This window comes from Papaver somniferum, chromosome 10, assembly GCF_003573695.1.
Source record: "Papaver somniferum cultivar HN1 chromosome 10, ASM357369v1, whole genome shotgun sequence".
Classification (NCBI taxonomy): Eukaryota; Viridiplantae; Streptophyta; class Magnoliopsida; order Ranunculales; family Papaveraceae; genus Papaver; species Papaver somniferum.
This window is the reverse complement of record NC_039367.1, coordinates 163186067-163205286: the sequence shown is the minus strand read 5'-3', so window position 1 is coordinate 163205286 and position 19220 is coordinate 163186067. Positions and strand designations below refer to the sequence as shown.

General features: G+C 35.1%; 1 protein-coding gene across 1 annotated transcript; it reads right to left on the bottom strand.

The window, feature by feature from the left end:
- Positions 1-658: 658 nt before the first annotated feature.
- LOC113316768 (F-box protein At5g07610-like) lies at positions 659-1258 on the bottom strand. The gene has a single exon (XM_026564917.1). The coding sequence runs from the start codon at positions 1256-1258 to the stop codon at positions 659-661; it is 600 nt and encodes a 199-aa protein (XP_026420702.1).
- Between the last annotated feature and the right edge of the window lie 17962 nt (positions 1259-19220).

The window sequence follows — 19220 nt, the reverse complement described above, 5'->3', positions numbered from 1 at the left end:
AATGTCGGACCTTCTCAGGAATAATTTGGAGCTTGAGAATCTCAGAAGTACATTTAATAAACCTAGACATACATGCTCAGAATAATATAAGAGGGTGACGTTGTCAGTACTAAGTGCTCGATCAGTGACTACGTATTTCCTACGTTTTGCAAGTGCTGCTGTCATGAACACCAAGAACCCATATTCCCACCTCCACCAAATTCTCCTACACATGGTTGTTGTTGGAATCCTAGTCCCACATTGGTTAGATGGGGCTTAATTGGTAGTTTATAAGTCAATGGGTTCCCTCATCTAATCAACCGGTTTTCGAGTTGAGTTCTATCCATGGGCTTATGACGAGTTTAGGGTCGGTACCCTGACAATTGGTATCAGAGCCAACCACCACGGTCCATGCCCGCTCCACGAAAGAGGTGACCTATAGACTAGATTAAAGTGTTGGGGCACCTACGTATGGGCGTAGTTGTCACCCGCATTGATTTCTACCCATGGACTTATGACGAGTTTAGGGTCGGTACTCTAACAGTTGTCTTGTGGATGTAACTTGACAATACCAGGTCATGGTGGTCCATCCAAACACAAACTAGAATCACCCAGGTCGTCTTTGATTTTACATAAGTATCTGAAATTTCAAGCAGTACTTGGTTGCTTCACAGCAATATCACACGTGAGCAAGTGTTTCGACATATTCAAAGCCTTCTAGCCAAGCATCGGGATTAACATCATACATTTCCTTAAAATTCTTAGTTTTAAGGTCAAAGGATATCACCTTGTCCTTCCCTACCCATAATATCAACCTTGATGAATCTTCGCCTTCCTCGATAAGCAGCACATGCAGTTTAAAACGACAGAAAAAACTTCTATCTAATATAATGCCAGGGTATACAGTTGTTAATGGACCTAGATCAACATAATACTTGAGATTCCATCCCGTATAGTCGGTAGGCATCTCCCAAATGTCATAACGGGGAATGTCGTTGTTGCGCATATCTATAAGATATATATGTCCCCTGCGCTCATTGAAGTATACAATGTGCCTCCTAAAACCTTTCGTTGGATCCCTAGGCATTTCCATTTTCTTCATTGACTCAGAATCAATATTAAAATAATGGAGATCTCCCAACCACTCGTCGAACCAGTGGACTGAACCATTCCAATACACACCAGAATGAAATAATACACCAAGTTTAGAAAAAGGAAAGGGATCTCCTGCGTCTCTCCAACAGTCTGTCTTAGAAGAGTAGATTTTTATATGATACATGTCTTGACTGACATCTGTTTTGCAAACACAAACAGTTTCATAATGGTGGAGTATTTAGGAAAAGAAAATATATTTGTTTATTGGTATTATTCTCTTATTTATTATTATTATTTGGAAAATAATATTATAATTAATTAAGTTATTTTCATTTATGAAGAATATTTTAGTAGTATAATTATTTATGTAGGGATTTATTAATTTAGGAATATCTTTTATTTTAGGTAATCAGTATTTTGATAGTTTAGGAAATATGAGAAGAGTTATCTATATAAAGAACTCTTTGTTTTAATGTTAAACAGTCTTGGATGAATTGAAAAAGTAGTGTTTTCCTTGAGAGTGATATCTCGGAAACATGTGGTTTTAGTATTATTTCTATTCAACGCTTCCGCCCTGCATCACATAGTAACTTGATTTCGTAGGATCGAAAGCTATAGTTACACTAAAAACACGAGGCCTGTCAGGTCTTCTAGATGGAGGTGAAGTAAGCCTCCTGCAACGCCTCATGGACGGATTGTACATGACATAAGTTTCGTGACAACCACCATTCTGAACTTTGAAAAGAACAAGACCATGGCAAGATTGCTCTAAATTTAAACGCGAGCGACGTTCAACAGCAATTGGAGTATTGAATGGAGCATAATCAATTCCGTTTCGTTCATCAATGACCAGTGTTTCAAAATCTGATTATTCTGTCACACTTTGTACTAATGTTTTCAAAGTTTTTTTCATAAATAGTGCAGGTTTAAAAAGACGACGACTACAAATATGATAGTTTCTTTCAAAGGATGGATCAGATATTAGGGTTAGCCATTGTTTCGATATGGTTTTGAATACTAACAAAGATTTCACTGGTAAACGATATAGAATGTCTAATAAGAGATTACTATTGTTGCCTATAATCGATGCTGATGCTGTTAATCTTTTGCTGCACAAGTTTTTACTGGAAACTGAAAGCATCTTGATAGAATGAAAAGTTTCTTACCTGATGTTGAAGATCACGTCTAGCGCTGAAAATTTATTTCATAAACCCAAATAAATTTATTTCTAATGCGCAAATACTACCTTTTAAAAACGGAGAGAGTCGTATTTATATCTCAAAAAACAACCCCATCTTCAGTCGCGCACATCGAGCCCCCTTGCCTGTTACCGTGCATATAATATTACGTCCGGTTTCCATTTTCCGGGACCTGGTTGTCTTGGGAGCACCTCTCTGAGTATCAGAGTTCAATGGTAATGCGTCTGTTTTCGCAACAGATACATGGGGCTCAACAGAAACTAAAGTGAACAACAGATTTATTTTCACATAAAAGATGAAACACGACAGCTAAAAGACACCCGCAATTCCATCTCCGTTTATCTGGCAGAAACTTTAGAACTGGACATTTCATCAAGAGTCAAGACCAATCTCAGAAGAGAACCAATTAATAGTGCAACAGCAAGTTGTGCAACCTTGTCGTCCTCACCATAAATTGCCCGTAAGCCTTCGAACTGTGTACAGACTAGAATCTCAGCGCGTCTTCATTATCAATGTCATGATACAGGCTAGTATCATCGGTGATGTCATAGTCATCATTACTAATGTAACAGATGGGGAGTCGATTACTTGCAGATTTTGATTTCCCATAAAAAGCAGTACTTTCTCCATGATTAGGATATTAGGGAATTCTAAATGCAAAATCTAATAAACTTATTTACAGCACACAAGTAAGGAAGCCTTGTACAATGCATAAGTAAGGAATTAAAAAATCACTGGTTGATCAAAAAACTAACCCATATTAAAAAATTACTGGTTGATAAGAATTAAACTTATCTATCTCCTTTGCTTTCTTTTTCAACTTCATTATCGGTCAAAACCTTAGCGTAAAATTTTCCTACCTTTCTTAAGCGGTTTCAATGGTGTTTGATGGGTCTTGAAGACGACGGCGCCGAGGATGTTAGTGGGGGTTCAAAGTTTGGGTTGCAGACAAATAAATGAATCATGGCTATTGTGGGTTTCTTGTCCAGATGTAGTGACAGTTCTGCTCATCTTTGATCATCCGCTTTCAATCTTATATTTTTCATGTCGGTGGTGGAGATGGAGCTTTCCCTCAATTCATGTGGTGCTGGTTTCATTTACAAAGGTACCTGTTTATATGACGATTGAAGTTGCAATGGTTTTCGAGAAGATGATTTAGTTGTGAAAGACGTCGACTTGCAATGGTGGATTTCGTGTAAAAATCCGAGGGAACGGACGACGGATTCAGGATACCACTGAAGTGTGTTATTGTTATAAACCAAATGGAGACGCAGAAAATAGAGAGAAGAGAAGAAGACAATTCTCATTAGATGTACACATTACAAAGGGAGTGAGCCTCAAATTATAGGTAAGAGAATGTAGTAAAGATAACATTAACACTAGGGAAGTAATGGAGTGCATGCTCATTACTAAAGGTATTAATCCTTAGTTATCACCACTAGTTGTGGGGGTTACAAAGTAGCGAAGAATGTAAAAGGACAAAGAAGAAGACATGAGAGGGAGGTGTGAGTGTGGTGTAAATCCACCACATATTTAGTTACAACACTCCCCCTTGGATGATACCACGCTACTAGACATTGTCTCATTAAAATCTTGCTAGGAAAACCCAAAGGAAAAAACCTAGGCGAAAGAAAAAGAGTGCAAAACGTATAGAGTAGTGATTGACGCGTAAATGACGCCTCGTTAAAACCTTGATAAGGAAAACCCAGTGGGACAAAACCTTGACGAAGGAAAAAGAGTACAACGCGATAGTCCATTAAAATACCTCTTAGTATGATCCTCTCCTGATAAGTACTTCAGTTAAATCTTGGCTTGCAAATCTTTGAGACGAGACTTCCCAATTTCGATGAACAAATTTCTTGAATGCAAAAGATTGTTTGTTCCTTCATGAAGAAATTGCTAGTTGATGAAGTTTTTTTTTTTTTGTGCTAGTCTTCTAATATTAGAGTTCTCGAGTTTTCATGCTTCTTTAAATGCATTGAGCACTCGTGTATTGAATTGCTAGCTTTTCGGAGATGATTTGCAGAATAGTTGATGTAGTTTCTTCAACGAAGTACCAAGATATCAATACATCTATCTTACAAAAACAAATGATTTTTGTTTGATCCGACGGTTATGATTGGGAGTTCTATTGTGATCCACGGCCACTATTTGCTCTCAAAGTCTCACGGAGTTGAAAGACAAATCGTGGCTGAAATTCAGTCCATGTTTTACTCCCGGATCCAACCGCTTAGATTGATCCCTCTTCTTCCGTTACACATTAATATGTAAACTCAATTATCCTCTTCCACTACAGATCATTTGTAACATATGATCTCCCCCTAATTATCCTCTTCCGTTAGAATATTATCTACTGCTCTTCTCTTCTCATACGTTACAAATGTTCCCCTGCTTAAACACCAATATAGGTCACCATCTCAACATGTTTCAGACGCATACTCTATCAGGTGCCAATTTTTTTCCCTTTAATTATTTTCAATCTTGGTTTGATTTTGCCCTTTTTTTCTTAAATTCTTTTCAGTTTTTGATTGAATTTTTTTAATTTAAGTTTCTAAGTTTATTGTTTGCAGGTTTAGAATGTTGTTTTGGGAAAAGAGGTGCCATCCATCTTAGGTAATTTTAGGTTTCTTTATAGCTTTTGATTCGATGAATATTAGATAATTTGCGTTTAAATAATTTCTTCCTATCATTACGGTCACAACTCTATTTCAATTATAGTTTGATTTTTCTTATCTTGAACATGAACTTTAAATTTATGAGCTTTAAATTGTTAATGGAAATGTCTCTGTCAAGAGCTTAATATTTGGTTTGTAGGTATATTTCTGTTTTAGATTAGATGATGAAGTTTATGCATTTGAATAGCAAGTTAGTCGCCCTTTGGTTTTCATTTTGATGCATTTTATATTCTGATTTCCCCGCTACATATGTTCTACAATGTTTCGTAGTCATATCAACTTTACACAAAAGTGTATCATATAATGTAATTGAGAATCAAGATATATATATATTAGAATAGTTTCTTATTGGTTTACTATAATTAGGTGAATGAACCTCTATGAATTGACTTCAAGTTGAAATCGATTCATTCCTGATTTCATTTTGTTTCTTCTTCCTTTATTAGTTAGTAGATGTGCATCATTTTCTATATGGTAATGTCTCTTTGTATTTGTGTTTATCTTCTTGGATGTAGGTTTTTGGATAGATCACAAGTAAATTTGGTGAATCAAATTATCGTAGATAGCAGTAGTGAGACTACAAATGGTTGTACGTCAACGGGAAATGTTGAGAAAAGCATATAGAGAATGCTACTTTGTATTGTTTAAATGGTTAAATTGTAATTAATTCACCAATAATTTTTGATTTTAATGTAGGGCACATTTTAATCTTGCTGCAGAGCATGGTGCTCCCCACGATCAAACCCGTCATCTTGGTAATCCTGGAAACGTTACCACACACGGGAATGGTGTGCAGCTTTGGTTATCATTTAGAGCAAGTCTTATTGTGGAATCCAAACTATTCCAAGTGTGGAAAAATCATGGAATGTCAAGTCTAGTGGCTTTTAAGTTGGGGTCTTCCACAGAAAATCCAAGTAAGGTTCCACGATTTCGTGGAAGGGTTCGTGGAATCCATCTGAACGCCAATAAGAATAGCGCTAAAAAAACGCCATTAAGAATTGCGTTTTTTTTTATCCGTAGATTTAAAATGAGTTGTTAAAATCTAATAGCTGAGAAAAAAGCTTCATTCTTAATTGCGTTTTTTTAGCTCCATTCTTAATTGCGTTTTTTTAGCTCCATTAAGAATAGCGTTTCTACTATTCCACCATTACACTTGCGCTTCCATCCACAGTTCCAAGTGCTGTGGTGGCGTGGAAGATGGAAGATGGATGGATTCCACCATAAGACTTGCTCTTACAGGGGGTTAGTCCACGAGTGAGTTGGAGGGAGTTTAATGTATTTTGAATCTTGGGGATTTTGAGGGAGTGTAAGAGAGTATATGGAGTTTGAGAGAGTTTGGTGTGTTTAGTGTAGGGAGTTTGAGAGACTCTCCCAAAATCTCTACTTTTTTGAGAGATTTGGAGTGAGGCAAAAATACACTATAAACTCCCTAGAACTCCTCAGAACTCCCAAAAAAGAAAAAAAACTCCCTATCATTCTAATTTTTACCACTAACAGGGAGTTTAAGAATTTCTTTCAAACTCCCCCACCACTAACGGGGTTTTCTAGGGAGTTGGGGAGACTCTTCTAAACTCTTACACGACTAACGGGGATTTCAAGAGACTCCCTCACGACTAACGGGAAAAAATACAACTACACCCAACTCCCCCAACTCCCTTGAGGACTAACACCCTGTTAGTGTAGACATGTGATTTTGTTAGCATCCTTTACACATTTATATATGGATTGTTGTTAGTGCATTTGTATTCCAAACCAAATTGACGCGGACATATCAAACACTGTGGTTCTTTACCCCCTATCGTCCTTCTATCAGATATTCTTTTTAGGGGGGTTGCCAACCCTTTTTAGCTAAACTCATGGAGATTTACAAGATAGTTATGCAGTAGTTTCCGTAATTCTGAGTTGTGATACATACATATATCAATTCTTCTTAATAGAAAGGAGAATGATTTTGCTGAGGTGTCAGAACCACATCAACCCCCACATTTTGTCCAATAAGAGTACGACATGTGGAAAACAATAGACGATTTGTCACTGTTCAGAAGAGATACGATTTCGCATCTTCTAAAGTTAAAGACACCAAATCGTTACTTTGCCGAAGAGATATGCGTCCTCAGTATCTTTAAGTAAAGACAATAAATCGTTACTTCAGTCAGAAATACGAAAAGACACGACTCTTTGTCATTGCTTGAAGAACTTCTGCTAAAAGACAGCCGTCTTGGAAATCAATATAAAAAGATTGCCCTTCACAGGACCAGATCAATAATCCAGATACAATTAGTTTCCTCTACAGATTGTTCGTTTTGCAGAATAATCAGATTGATGTCTCATGTCTGATAAGGCTTGCAATGGATACACATTGGCAACATCATCCGGTCGATGCGAGACTTAAGAGAAAGCGTGCCATGAATACATTGAACAGGCTGCAGTCGATGCCAGAGCAAAAGAAAACGAATTATTCATCTACGTAGAAAGGGTGTTTCTGCATCAAAACAGAACCACAAACAGGAACCACGAACAGAATCAAACGCAGAACGGAATAGAAAATTCTATGAGGACCACATACTCACATTCCATAATACGGACGGAACGGTGAATACCAAAACAAACACGGGCATTTGCAAAATCAATCCAGCGAAATCAATTCAACGAAAATTGGGAACCCAAAATTACATCGACAACAGGTGAGCCGTGGTCTTACACTAATCAAACAGAAAGATGCATCTTTTTAAACCCCTTTTTAGGTTATTATCCGTTATTAATCCCATCGTTGAGATGCACGGTATGATCTCTCTCTTACATCTCCGTTGGTCAAGGTTTGTAGGTATATGTCAGAGTTTTATCTAATTATATCTTTAGTTTTTATGGTTCAGTTTATATTGGATTGATCTATCGCTGGCTGCACGTTACTAAGGTTTATGTTTATTTGTCAAAGCCAATTTAATGTTTAGTGATGATTTCGAGCGGCCTAGATTCCTATTTATGATTTTGGATGTTAATTACTTCGACCAAAATCTTTTTCATTATGAATTTAGCAATTTGTGTGAACGATGATTTAAGAACCAAAGGCAGATGAAGCCAACACCCAAATTCTCAAATTCATGTACCCACTATGTAACAACATTATTACTAATTTTACATTTGCATTTGGATTGATTTGGTTTTGTACTTTTAATTTGTTGTTGTTATACAGGATGAATCTAGAACAACAGAGATGGATACAAACATACAATCCAAAATCGATTTGGGTTGGTGACATGTCGATTAGAGTTTCTTAAGATTGTATATAGAGAAAATGCATAAGTTGAGTTAGTTTGAAAAAAGTTTGTTAATCCGTTGTTGGAAAACACTTCGTCATGTACAAATAAACATTTAAAGTTCTGTTAAGTAACTTCTGAGCATGCAACATGGGGAATGGAGTAAGCCGGTAAGGTAAGTATGTGTCTCTCATTGATCATATTTGTTATGGTTCATGCTTAAGTTGTAAACTTATCGTCAGATGTTAGTTATGCCGAGGTACTACACTTCCAAAACATAGTACATAAATATAAATGCGTTTGTTTTTATTGTCCGAGAGACTATCACTTTTATGGTTTTTTAAACATTGTGACTATCTTTTGATGTATTCCCAGTTAAGCCTTCACTTCCTGCAGACGATTGTACACCAGTGTTGCAGAAGTTTTGGATCTGTCGTAAAGGGATTTTCTGACGGCAAGTTTCAACGCAAGTTCAACGTAAGTGCGACAGGTACACAACCTGTACTTGGAAAAACCAACTTAATAGTTATTCTATTGATAGGTAATTAGAATTAACCATTTCTTCAAAACCAGCTTCAAAATCATGTTTTAGCAGCATAGGCATTCGTGAATAATTAGTGTTAGTTGTGTGTTAGGCATCAAGCTGGAAAAATTAAATTTCAGTAGGTCAGGATAAATTTGGATGATTATAGAAAATGGAAATGATGTTTGGTGTCCGTATTCATCCCATGCATTTTGTAAGAATTGGGATTTAGTTATTCATCATCCCATGCATTTCATGCATTTTGTTAGAATTGGATTAAGTTATTCACATTTCAAAAGGGTTAAAGGACAAAATGCCCCAAAATCGACCCCTAGATTTGAAAATGCCCCGGACGTTAGGCAAGAAATCAAAATGCCCCAAAATTGTATCAAAATGCCCCATTCTGTTATGTTTTCCGTTTCAGAGCGTTAAGTGGTCAAATGCGTAAGCATGTGGCCCGCACGTGGAAATCGATTGACATTTATACCCTTCTGTCTACCAAGATGAAAATCTAGGGTCGTATTTTCGTCATTTACTGAGATTGCGACACGTGTCGATTACAAAAATGGACGGCGAGAGATTTTGGGTTTTACATTTACCGATTTTTTTTAAATGACCACGGTGTCCTATTAGCTAGGATCGCGACACGTGGAACATCCTAGCTAATCAACGACTAGATTTTCCGACCGTTGTGAGATTCCGACCGTTGTAAAACCCAACGGTCATTTTTTTTTGTCTCCCCTGACTTATAAATTGTGAAGATGATTCAACCAAAAATCAGTAAAAAAAAAAAATTTACTGCATAATGGCTGCTACATCAAGCCAGGAATGTGAGATGTGCAACGAAAGAAATCATCAATCAATTGATTGTCATTGGATCTACACAAGGTGTAACTTAGTTCCTTGTAATGGTATTCGTAAACTTTTAAAGGTCAACGATGGTGCTAATTCAGGGAAGAAATTCTTTTCTTGCTCTAATCCCATGTGTTCATACTTCGAATGGTTTGAAGATGCAATTAAATCCATTGCACCTCAGTACAATGGAGGTTGTAAAGCTTGTGTTGGTGATCACAAATTTTTTGATTGTCCTTGGTCACAGACTAGATGTATCAACCCCAAATGCAATTCAACAAAGGTGAGGATTTTAAACATAGCTCAAACATCATGGAATTATGGTATTGGCTACCTAAAATGCCTAGAATGTGAAGATTTCCAATGGGTTTCTGATGCAATCTTTATGAGAAACAAAAGCAATTAGATAATATTGAAGATCAAATTTGTGCACAACTAAAAGATTTAGTGCACAATTAGAAGATAAAGCACAACCAAAACTCATGTCAGAAAAGGTTAATGTAATGTTATCATATTGGAAGTATTCCTCAATGTAATGAGCTGAATTAAGAAATAAAACCATGAATGTGTCCATACTTTTTAAACCCATAGATTCATAAATAATAGTCTGCTAAAACTTTCAACAGAAACTAACTAGTAGTATGTCTGCCATTAAAAGACATAGGTCTATAAATGCCAAAGGACATAAAAATACATAAAATAGGAACCCTGCATTTCTATTGTTGATACTTGGAGTTAGGCTTTCTAACCCTTTTCGATGATGGTTCGGTAATGTTGATTGTTTGGCTAGAAATGTTAACAGTACCATTAAAAATCTGGTTAAAACAAGCACTAGAAGGTGTAGAAGAAGTAGATGGTACCTTCCTTTTAGATCCAACATCAACTGCAGTGGAGGAGGATGGTGCAGTTGTCTTACACTTTTTCTGGGAACCAGCTGTAGAAGAAGATGGTGTAGTAGAAGCTGCCTTGCCCTTTGAAAATGGTGGTACATCAGCAGTAGAAGTCTTTGATGCAGATGTTGTTGCAGTAGTTGGTGCAGACATGGCCTTCCTCATCTTCTTTGTTGGTGCAACAATAATACAAAACTCATCTCCATTAACAGAACATTCCATTCTAACTCCTTTCTTCTTTGGACTAGAACCAACTGTATGGATGTATAATGTTGATACCAGTCTACAAACAAAATAGAAGTTAGGGTTAGTAAACTTTAAATGCACAGATCTAGAGAATAAAGAAAATTCATAATAATAATACAATAAAGGAGTAGGAATGATTGGAGTGAACCACAGTCTTACCAAATCATCTTTATTTGGTTTACCTTTGTTCCAAAATGAAATAAACATTTCCTCTGATTCACACTTATCACATGCATTCCCTTCTTCATCAGTAAATAAAAACAGTTCAAGTGCAGAATTCATACCATGTGCATTCACCAGCTGTCTCTTTACCATAGCCATAAAAGCATGTCCACTGGTACCAGCTTTATAACCAAGAAAATACAAGTCTTTAAACCTGCCACCTATATCTGTTAACCAGAAATTCCTATCCTCACTCCCCATTATGAAACAGTTAACAATAATGAAACAAATCAATTAAAATGGCATATACATTATCTAATACAAATGGCAATGCTCTTGTATAAAATTTACAAGTCCATTACAAATGGCAATGCAGATGACAGTGTAACACATCACCCAACTATGCTAATGTCCATTTCCATTCTAGTTAACACAGTTCACAATCACAGTGATATTGAAAAGAGTAATAATATCTCAAGAAGCTCATGCTTATACAGTAAACCAATTGCTCCACCCTGACTACAACACAGTTCAACATCACCACACAATCAATCAATTTTACAGTTATAATAGCTCAAATAGCTCATGCTTTTACACCATCACAGTAATAATTTCCATTTTAGCTCAAATAGCTCATGCTTATACAGTAATAATAGCTCTGCAATTTTAATTTTTTTCCCTAATAAAATTACAAATGGGGCTTTTACAGTAATCCCCAAATTCAATTATCCCCTAAAAATTGAAAACCCCCAAATTATAATCCCCAAATTCGTCAAACCCTAATTTTCCTCTACTACAGAAACCCTAAATCATAAAACCCCAAAAAAAATCGTAAATCGAGAAACCCATCCTACAGAACCCAAACCATAAATCGTAAAACCAAACAAAAAATGAAGGAAGTTATCCAATTCGTCTTCCTGTCTCTCAATCTCTCACCGTCTTCTTGTCTCTCACCGTCTTCCTGTGTATATTGTCTTCCTGAAGCTCATCGCCGTCCTGTCTACCAATCTCTCTCTAAAACGTTGAAGAACAATGGTGAAAACCCTTGCTCGTAATCAAAATACAAAACAAAAGTTAGGTTAACTTTTACCTGTTCTTCACCTGTCCACGAACACCTTGCCTTGCATCCAATCCGTCTAATCGAGCAAGATCTTCTCTTCTTCTTCCACCCTCTCAATCTCTCATGGGTTCTCTCCTCACTCGCCTGTCTCTCTCAGCCTCTCTCTCTATCTTTGGTCTGTGTGGTTTAGGTTCGACAGGAGGAAGATAAGATCTGGTGCACACGTACGAACCACACGGGTGGAACAGGTGTCGATTAAGGTGCATGTGTCGGGACCTTGGATGCCCACGTGTCATCGATTTTAGGGCACACGTGTCAAAGAGACTTACACGCTTCGTTGGGATAAAGGGAAAAAAGACATTTCACCTAACAGTTGACTAGTCAAAGAAAATCAAAATGCCCCATTTTGACCAAAATAAAGAAAACTAACGGAATAGGGCATTTTGATTTCTTGCCTAACGTCCGGAGCATTTTCAAACCTAGGGGGTCGATTTTGGTGCATTTTATCCTTTAACCCTTAATTTAAACAATTGATTTAGTTCTTTTAAATTCTAAACGTAACAGGACTGAGAAGCGCTGAAAAGAAAGTGAATGACGAAGATTGGACACTACCTGAAATCATTTTTCCATTTGAAGACAAATGATAACTGAGCAGAAAGACCAAGTTATTTATGTTACGGTACGTTATAATACATCTTTGTTTCAGTGTGTCAAAATGGGAAATACGTATGCAAGAATCTATTGTTTGCTTTGGTAATTTATGAGCACATGTTATTGTTTCATTATGTCAGGCAAATAAAGTTGAGTAAATTTAAGATTGACTTTTAAAAAACAAAAAAGTTTGGACAGTAAGAAAATTGGCACGTGAACCAGAGTATGTGGTGATTTCACAAGATACCTAGCCCGTGCATATGCACGGGCATAAAAGGACTTGTATATATATATATGCATGTGTTCTATCTAAAAATATTCATTAGTAAATATTGTCAGAAATGATGATTAGCATTTTAATTTGTTTCATTAGCATCTTAATTTGTTTATATTGTTCCCTATAAAATGTTAAATTGCCACCCAATGATGATTAGTGTATTTGTAGCCCTGATGCCTCTACCCACCCCACTCATACTTGGTAGTTTTGTAGTTACTTCATTAATGGATACGTGGAGTGTTTCCCATAACCTGATATTGTTTGGATGTCTTTTGGTGTCCGGATACATGGGCATCACTTCTCAGGTGAATAGTTTGTTCAAGCATTTGTTGAAAATTCACCCCAGATTTTAATCCATGTTACAGGTGTATCAAGAAAACGATATTCTTTTTAGAAGATTTAATGGACCAGTGTTTTGCTACTGGCATGAACTACAACTGATATATTACTAAAAAGATTATCAAATGAAACTTGAAACCATACACTCTTATATCTGAAAGTGGTTGACACTTAACATGTAAAAGTAGTGATGAAGAAAAAAGAAATGTTGTCTTTCATTGTATGTATCATTATTCTTTAGATGGTGATGTATCAACCAGTAATCTTTGGATTAGTTCTAAAATGGGTTGTTAATATACCGTGGATCTCTTTGTAGACTTCGTGTTCAAGATCTTTGTTTGGCAGGACACGACATGTGCCCATTGCCCCCAAAACAGTAATAGTCAAGTTAAATGTTCTCATTTGTACCATTTATTTTTTGTTGTCAGTAATACCATATTGATTTGTATATTGCATTCTTTAGATAGGTTATGTTCGATTCACTTATTATATAGGATTACATGTAAGAGAAAAAATTTGTTAAGTATGCAACTGTTTTATCACCTTCCTTGAAACATTGTTAACTTTTGTCAATATTAAAATTTCACTTTCTATATTGCATTTTAGACTGCTACTCCAAAAAATCATTTTTGGTATCATCCTTTAGGACATAGATGTTTACAATAACAAAGAAGTGTAGTCTCCTTATAGGATTTACAAATGTTCAAACTTTTTTAGTGTTTTTTAATTTTCATAACAAATCAATGTCGCCGTTTTGCAGGTGGTATGAGGAAGCCACAAGAACAACCACATTCGTTCATCGCTCTAAAATTTGGAAACCCTTGAGTATGAGTGGGGCTGAAGGTATGTTATGCTTTTTGTGGTCTAATACAAAGCGTCACCAATATGACCGCAATGGATACCTCATTCCAAATTGATGTGCAATATTTCATATGTTTGTTTTTCCTTAACTAATGCTAGAGACATCTCTGTTTACTTTCCCATTCAACTTATTTGTACGGAAGTACGTGGAGAAATTACTAGCGGTAGTTTGTGGAATGGTTCCAAAGTAGTTAGTTTTTCTTGGAAATTTTGAGGTATTTCAGCTCCTTTAAAAAGAGGTTTTTAAAATTTTATGGTGAACTAAGAACTGTAGTCTCTAGATGGAACGTTAACGTAATTGTTTGTGTGTTATTTTATTGGACTAATTGGTTTGCGTTTCTGAGGTGATGGCAAGGGGTACCTTAACTAATATCCACATTGTCGACGAGCTCTTAAAGGTAGAAGTTGGTCCAAAGATGGTTCATATCCCAACAGGGGAGAAACCTTGTGTTTCAGCCAACTCAGGTGAGTCTGTATATCTTCATGTGTTACCTATTTAAGTATGACTCTGTTCAAAAATGTGATACGCACAAACTGTTGGGTCCATTTATTGATATTAATCGTTTTCTTTCTTTCCTGTAAGTATAAAGATTAGGATATTGGTTTCTTATGTGTTTGGTGAAAGGAAATTTGAATGGTTTTTAATCATTATTGGTTCACCAGTTAAGTGTTTGCACCACTATTTGAGGAATGCTTGGGTCAGGGAGTGACTTTGCAAGCTGCTCTCTTGAAGACGCTGATAAATGATATACAAATTTGAACAGCATCCAAAACAAGTTTTAAATTTTTAATGTCTTCTAAATCATGTACATAATCATGTACATAAGTAGTTATGTTTATATGTTCCTTAATTTGGTGAAGAATTACTCGAACTGATCCCTCAACATTTTTATATTTCAGTACGATAGATTTCTGTGAGTCTACTATATATTCGTACATTGCAGAAATAGATCTAAATGCGATAAGTGGCTTGCTATGTTATAACCATCAATTAGATGTTGTTTCGACTTGAGCTTATTATTAAGTTTTGATGCATTTTATTCAAATATATGACGTTGTATTTAGGGAGTAAATAAAGGTGAATCCAAATGAATTTTTTTTGTAAAATGTGTATCTAAATCCGGAACCATAAATAATACCATATCACAAAAAACAAAAAGAAAAAAATATAGGAAACCATCTAACGAGTTCCTTAATAAATAAAAGAACGCATTTGGGGATACTCTCAAGGGTGATTTAGATATTACCGAATTTATAGAGGTATCCCAATTTATAAGGGTTATTCAAATTACTTCATAATGTTTTTTTACTTTTTATTAAATATCACCCAATTTGTAGAGGTATCCTCCAATCGTGGGTTCTTGATTAAATCACATTAACCAGCAACATCATTAACTCAACCCGGACCGTTACGGCATGGGTTATATCCTAATTTTAATATATGAACAAAAAAAACGTATTTGTAACTATATGGTTCAAAGGGACATCCAAATTTTTAGGAGATGTCTATGCAGAATTGGCCCCGTGAATGGTGGGAATCCACCAAATAACCAAAACTGATACAACTCCCCCATGCCATGGATGACCACCATGTTGAATTAAATTGTCTCACTAAAAACCTTTCCATTAGAAACCCAGTGGGAAAAAATATATGGACAAAGGGAAAAGAGCACAATATCAACATTTTTAATAAAAATTTATCTTCCACGAGATGTTGCTTTATTAAATCGTTGTCAAGAAAAACCACATGGGATAAAACCTGAAACGAAGAAAAAAGAGTGCAACTTTCGACGATTTATGGATGCCAACTCAACAATATGAGTATTATAAAAAAATAAAAAATAAAAAAACATCAAAATCATAATTCGGGTCTCTATCATGGACAAATTTGTGCAAGCATAATGTTAAACTGCAGATTTAATAAAGAAAAAACAAAATTTATGCTGCCACAACGTGGATTTTGTGTTTTTAAAGGATCTTTATGAGACCTATAAAGTTGATATCATCAACTAGTTTTCCGGATTTTGGTTTGGTACCAAATTTCTAAAAAACATAAAGGATTGTAACATAATCAAGTCAGGTGGCTGCCTGAATCAAATATGTTCCCCCACATTTCTTGTGTGAACGCAATATGAGTCCTCAATGACTACCACGTCAAATGCTTCATAGGTGAACAAATTATCAATGAATCAATCTTAGGGTTTGAGAAATAAAAAAAAAAATCAAACTCTCAAATCGTTTTTACAACGATCATACTTCTCAAATAACGCATGAAGACTACACCAACCTGTAATTTTCCAGAATTCAGACTTGCACGTTTAAGGTGTTAAGTTTTGGATCCAAATGTTATGCTATTCAAGAGATGTTAATCTAACATTTGGATTTTGTGCCTACATATCACATTTGTCGGTATTTATCCATTGAGGGGTTCACAACCACCATCATTTGTTATTAAGTAGCTACTGTAAATGAATATTCGATAATCAATAATTTAAAATGATCCCACACAATTCTCTAATGTATGCATATTTTGAAAACTTCAAAATTTACTGGTACCATAACTCACGAGCATTATAATCTCCTCAGCTTAACGAGGAGATATTAATTTTGAGAATGTGAATTGTAATATGATAAACTCTATAAGAGCACTATCTATAGCAAGTGCTAAAACACTATACATGCTTGCTAAATGTGATCGGGTTTGCCTTTGAAACGCCGTAAGCTTATGGAAAAGCTAAATGAGATATTTTCACGCCTATTTGATGACAGCCTTTTCAATTACTCATAATGGGAGAGAAATTGATATAACTTTTTAAAAGTTAACTAACACTATCTTATTGATGTGTAGTCTTCCCCCGAATATGACGGAAATATTTTCATTTCATACACGAAAAAAATTTCGTAAAGTATTATCCGATTAATTCGAGAACATATACTTTTAATAATTTTGGATTTTAACAATACCAGGTTGGACATTAAACTCTGATTTCAAGAGCCATAAAATAAATTGTTTTAGAATTGTAGTCTGTTAGACGTACGAATTCAAAATCAACCATGGATTTTATTGGTTATAGAAAAAAGAATATATGCAAATAAATCTCCAATAATTTCGTGACCTTGACGTCCAACGAAATAACGATTTAAAATAAAATTATGGACATGTTCTTTATCAAAAGAAAATTATACCAAGATTAATATAGTCTCTAAAAAGACTGAATATAAGCTAACTAGCCGGGTGCGCACCCTTTGATCTTTTATGTCCAACCATATTCCATTTACAAGTGGAATGGTTTCAATATTGGAGATTAATACCACGAGAAAAATCGAATATTGCTAAACATCCCTCAAGAATACAACAATTCCTCATTTTATTGGTATTTGAAATTTTTCATCTGTCATAATAACGATATGTCATTCTAGGATCGATAAGGAAAACCAACTTTGTTTGGCTTAAAATGTTTCTTTAAAAAAATAAAGAAATCATCATCGTTATATTCTTTGGAAAAAAAAATCCATTATGTGCTCGGAAAAAAAATCACTCCTTATTGGCAAAAATTATAAAATACGCCAATTTATTTTCCCATGAGAAAATTATCACCAATTGGTTTATACGATTTACCAAGCTGTCGTTTCGACAAATAAAAAAAATATTGTCATTTTAGTTATCGCAAAGTCAAAATCCACTTTGTGGTTAGACAGGTGGTTTCTTGTAGGTGAATAGAAACCAAAATGTCACATGATCTCAATGAACGAAGATACCAAAATAAAATAAAATTGGTGGTAGGTTTTTGAATCATGCACGTGATTAATTACCGGATAGGTAATTAAATTACGATAACACTAATTTTTTGGTGATTACAATTTTATTAAAGGAGTAGAAACCGTCACCATCTTTCGATGGATTTTTATTTTTCTTTCTCTTTATAAAAAAATAGAGAAGAAAGGAAATCAGTTTTTAATATTGATCACCTACACCCCATATAAATAGAACGTGACTCTTTAGAATTAATCAATAAACTTAATTCAATTGCACCCAAAAATTAAAATTTGGTCTCATAGACATGGATTTTGTTATTGTCAATAAGACAAAATAATAATATGCCAAATAGGGCTAACTAAATTGATTCAATAATCTTTTTTTTTTCTTTTTGAAGCATCAATAATCAATTATGTTGTTATCATCCAAGAAAATAATTAAAAGATATTACAGAAATACCTTAACAAAATTGGTATTCAAAAAATGGGTTAGCGATGAAACCAACAATACCATCGATGGTCTCTGTTTGCTTATGCATCTAAGTTGTATTAGTCCAGCCAAGTAGAGTACATAAAAAAAAATCAAACAAAAAATTAGGATAACCGTGCAAGCATGTTTAGAGATTTATAAAACAATTACTAATATAAATTGTTAGAGAGAAAATTTTCTTATAACACCAATTCTCCTTTGCTGATTTTCTTTTTAGAAATTTCGAAACTCGGTGTAGAGCGTGCTGATGACGTGTTATAAACCAAATGGAGACACATAAAATAGAGAGAAGAGAAGAAGATAATTCTCATTAGATGTACATATTACAAAGGGAATGAGCCTCAATTTATAGGTAAGAGAATCTAGTAAAGATAACATTAACACTAGAGGAGTAATGGAGTGCATCCCATTACTAAAGGTATTAATCCTTAGTTATCACCACTAGTTGTGGGAGTTACAAAGTAGTGGAGAATGTAAAAGGACAAAGAAGGAAATATGACAGGGAGGTGTGAGTGTGGTGTAAATCCACCACATATTTATTTACAAAAGTTATAGGGTTCTTGTGAATGTCTTTTTCATTTGGGGCTCTTTTTGGGCCAGGGTTGATTCAATATTTTAGGGGTTTCCCTATATGTGGGCAACTCACAACTATTTGGAAGTAGCATTTCTACCGGGGACCTGGGTCTGTGCTATGTCCTTATAGCACGTTTGGATAGCAGAAGCAGAAGTGAGAAGTAAAAACGTTTTGCTTCACAAAAAGTTAATTTTGTTGCTTCTAGTCATTATAAAATTGTGTTTCCAAACTATAACTTCTGACTTTTTTGCTCCTAAAAGTCAAAAATTAACTTCTGGATGTGTATCCAAACAACCTATTAATACTTACCTATAATGTCCAATATCCGAAATAT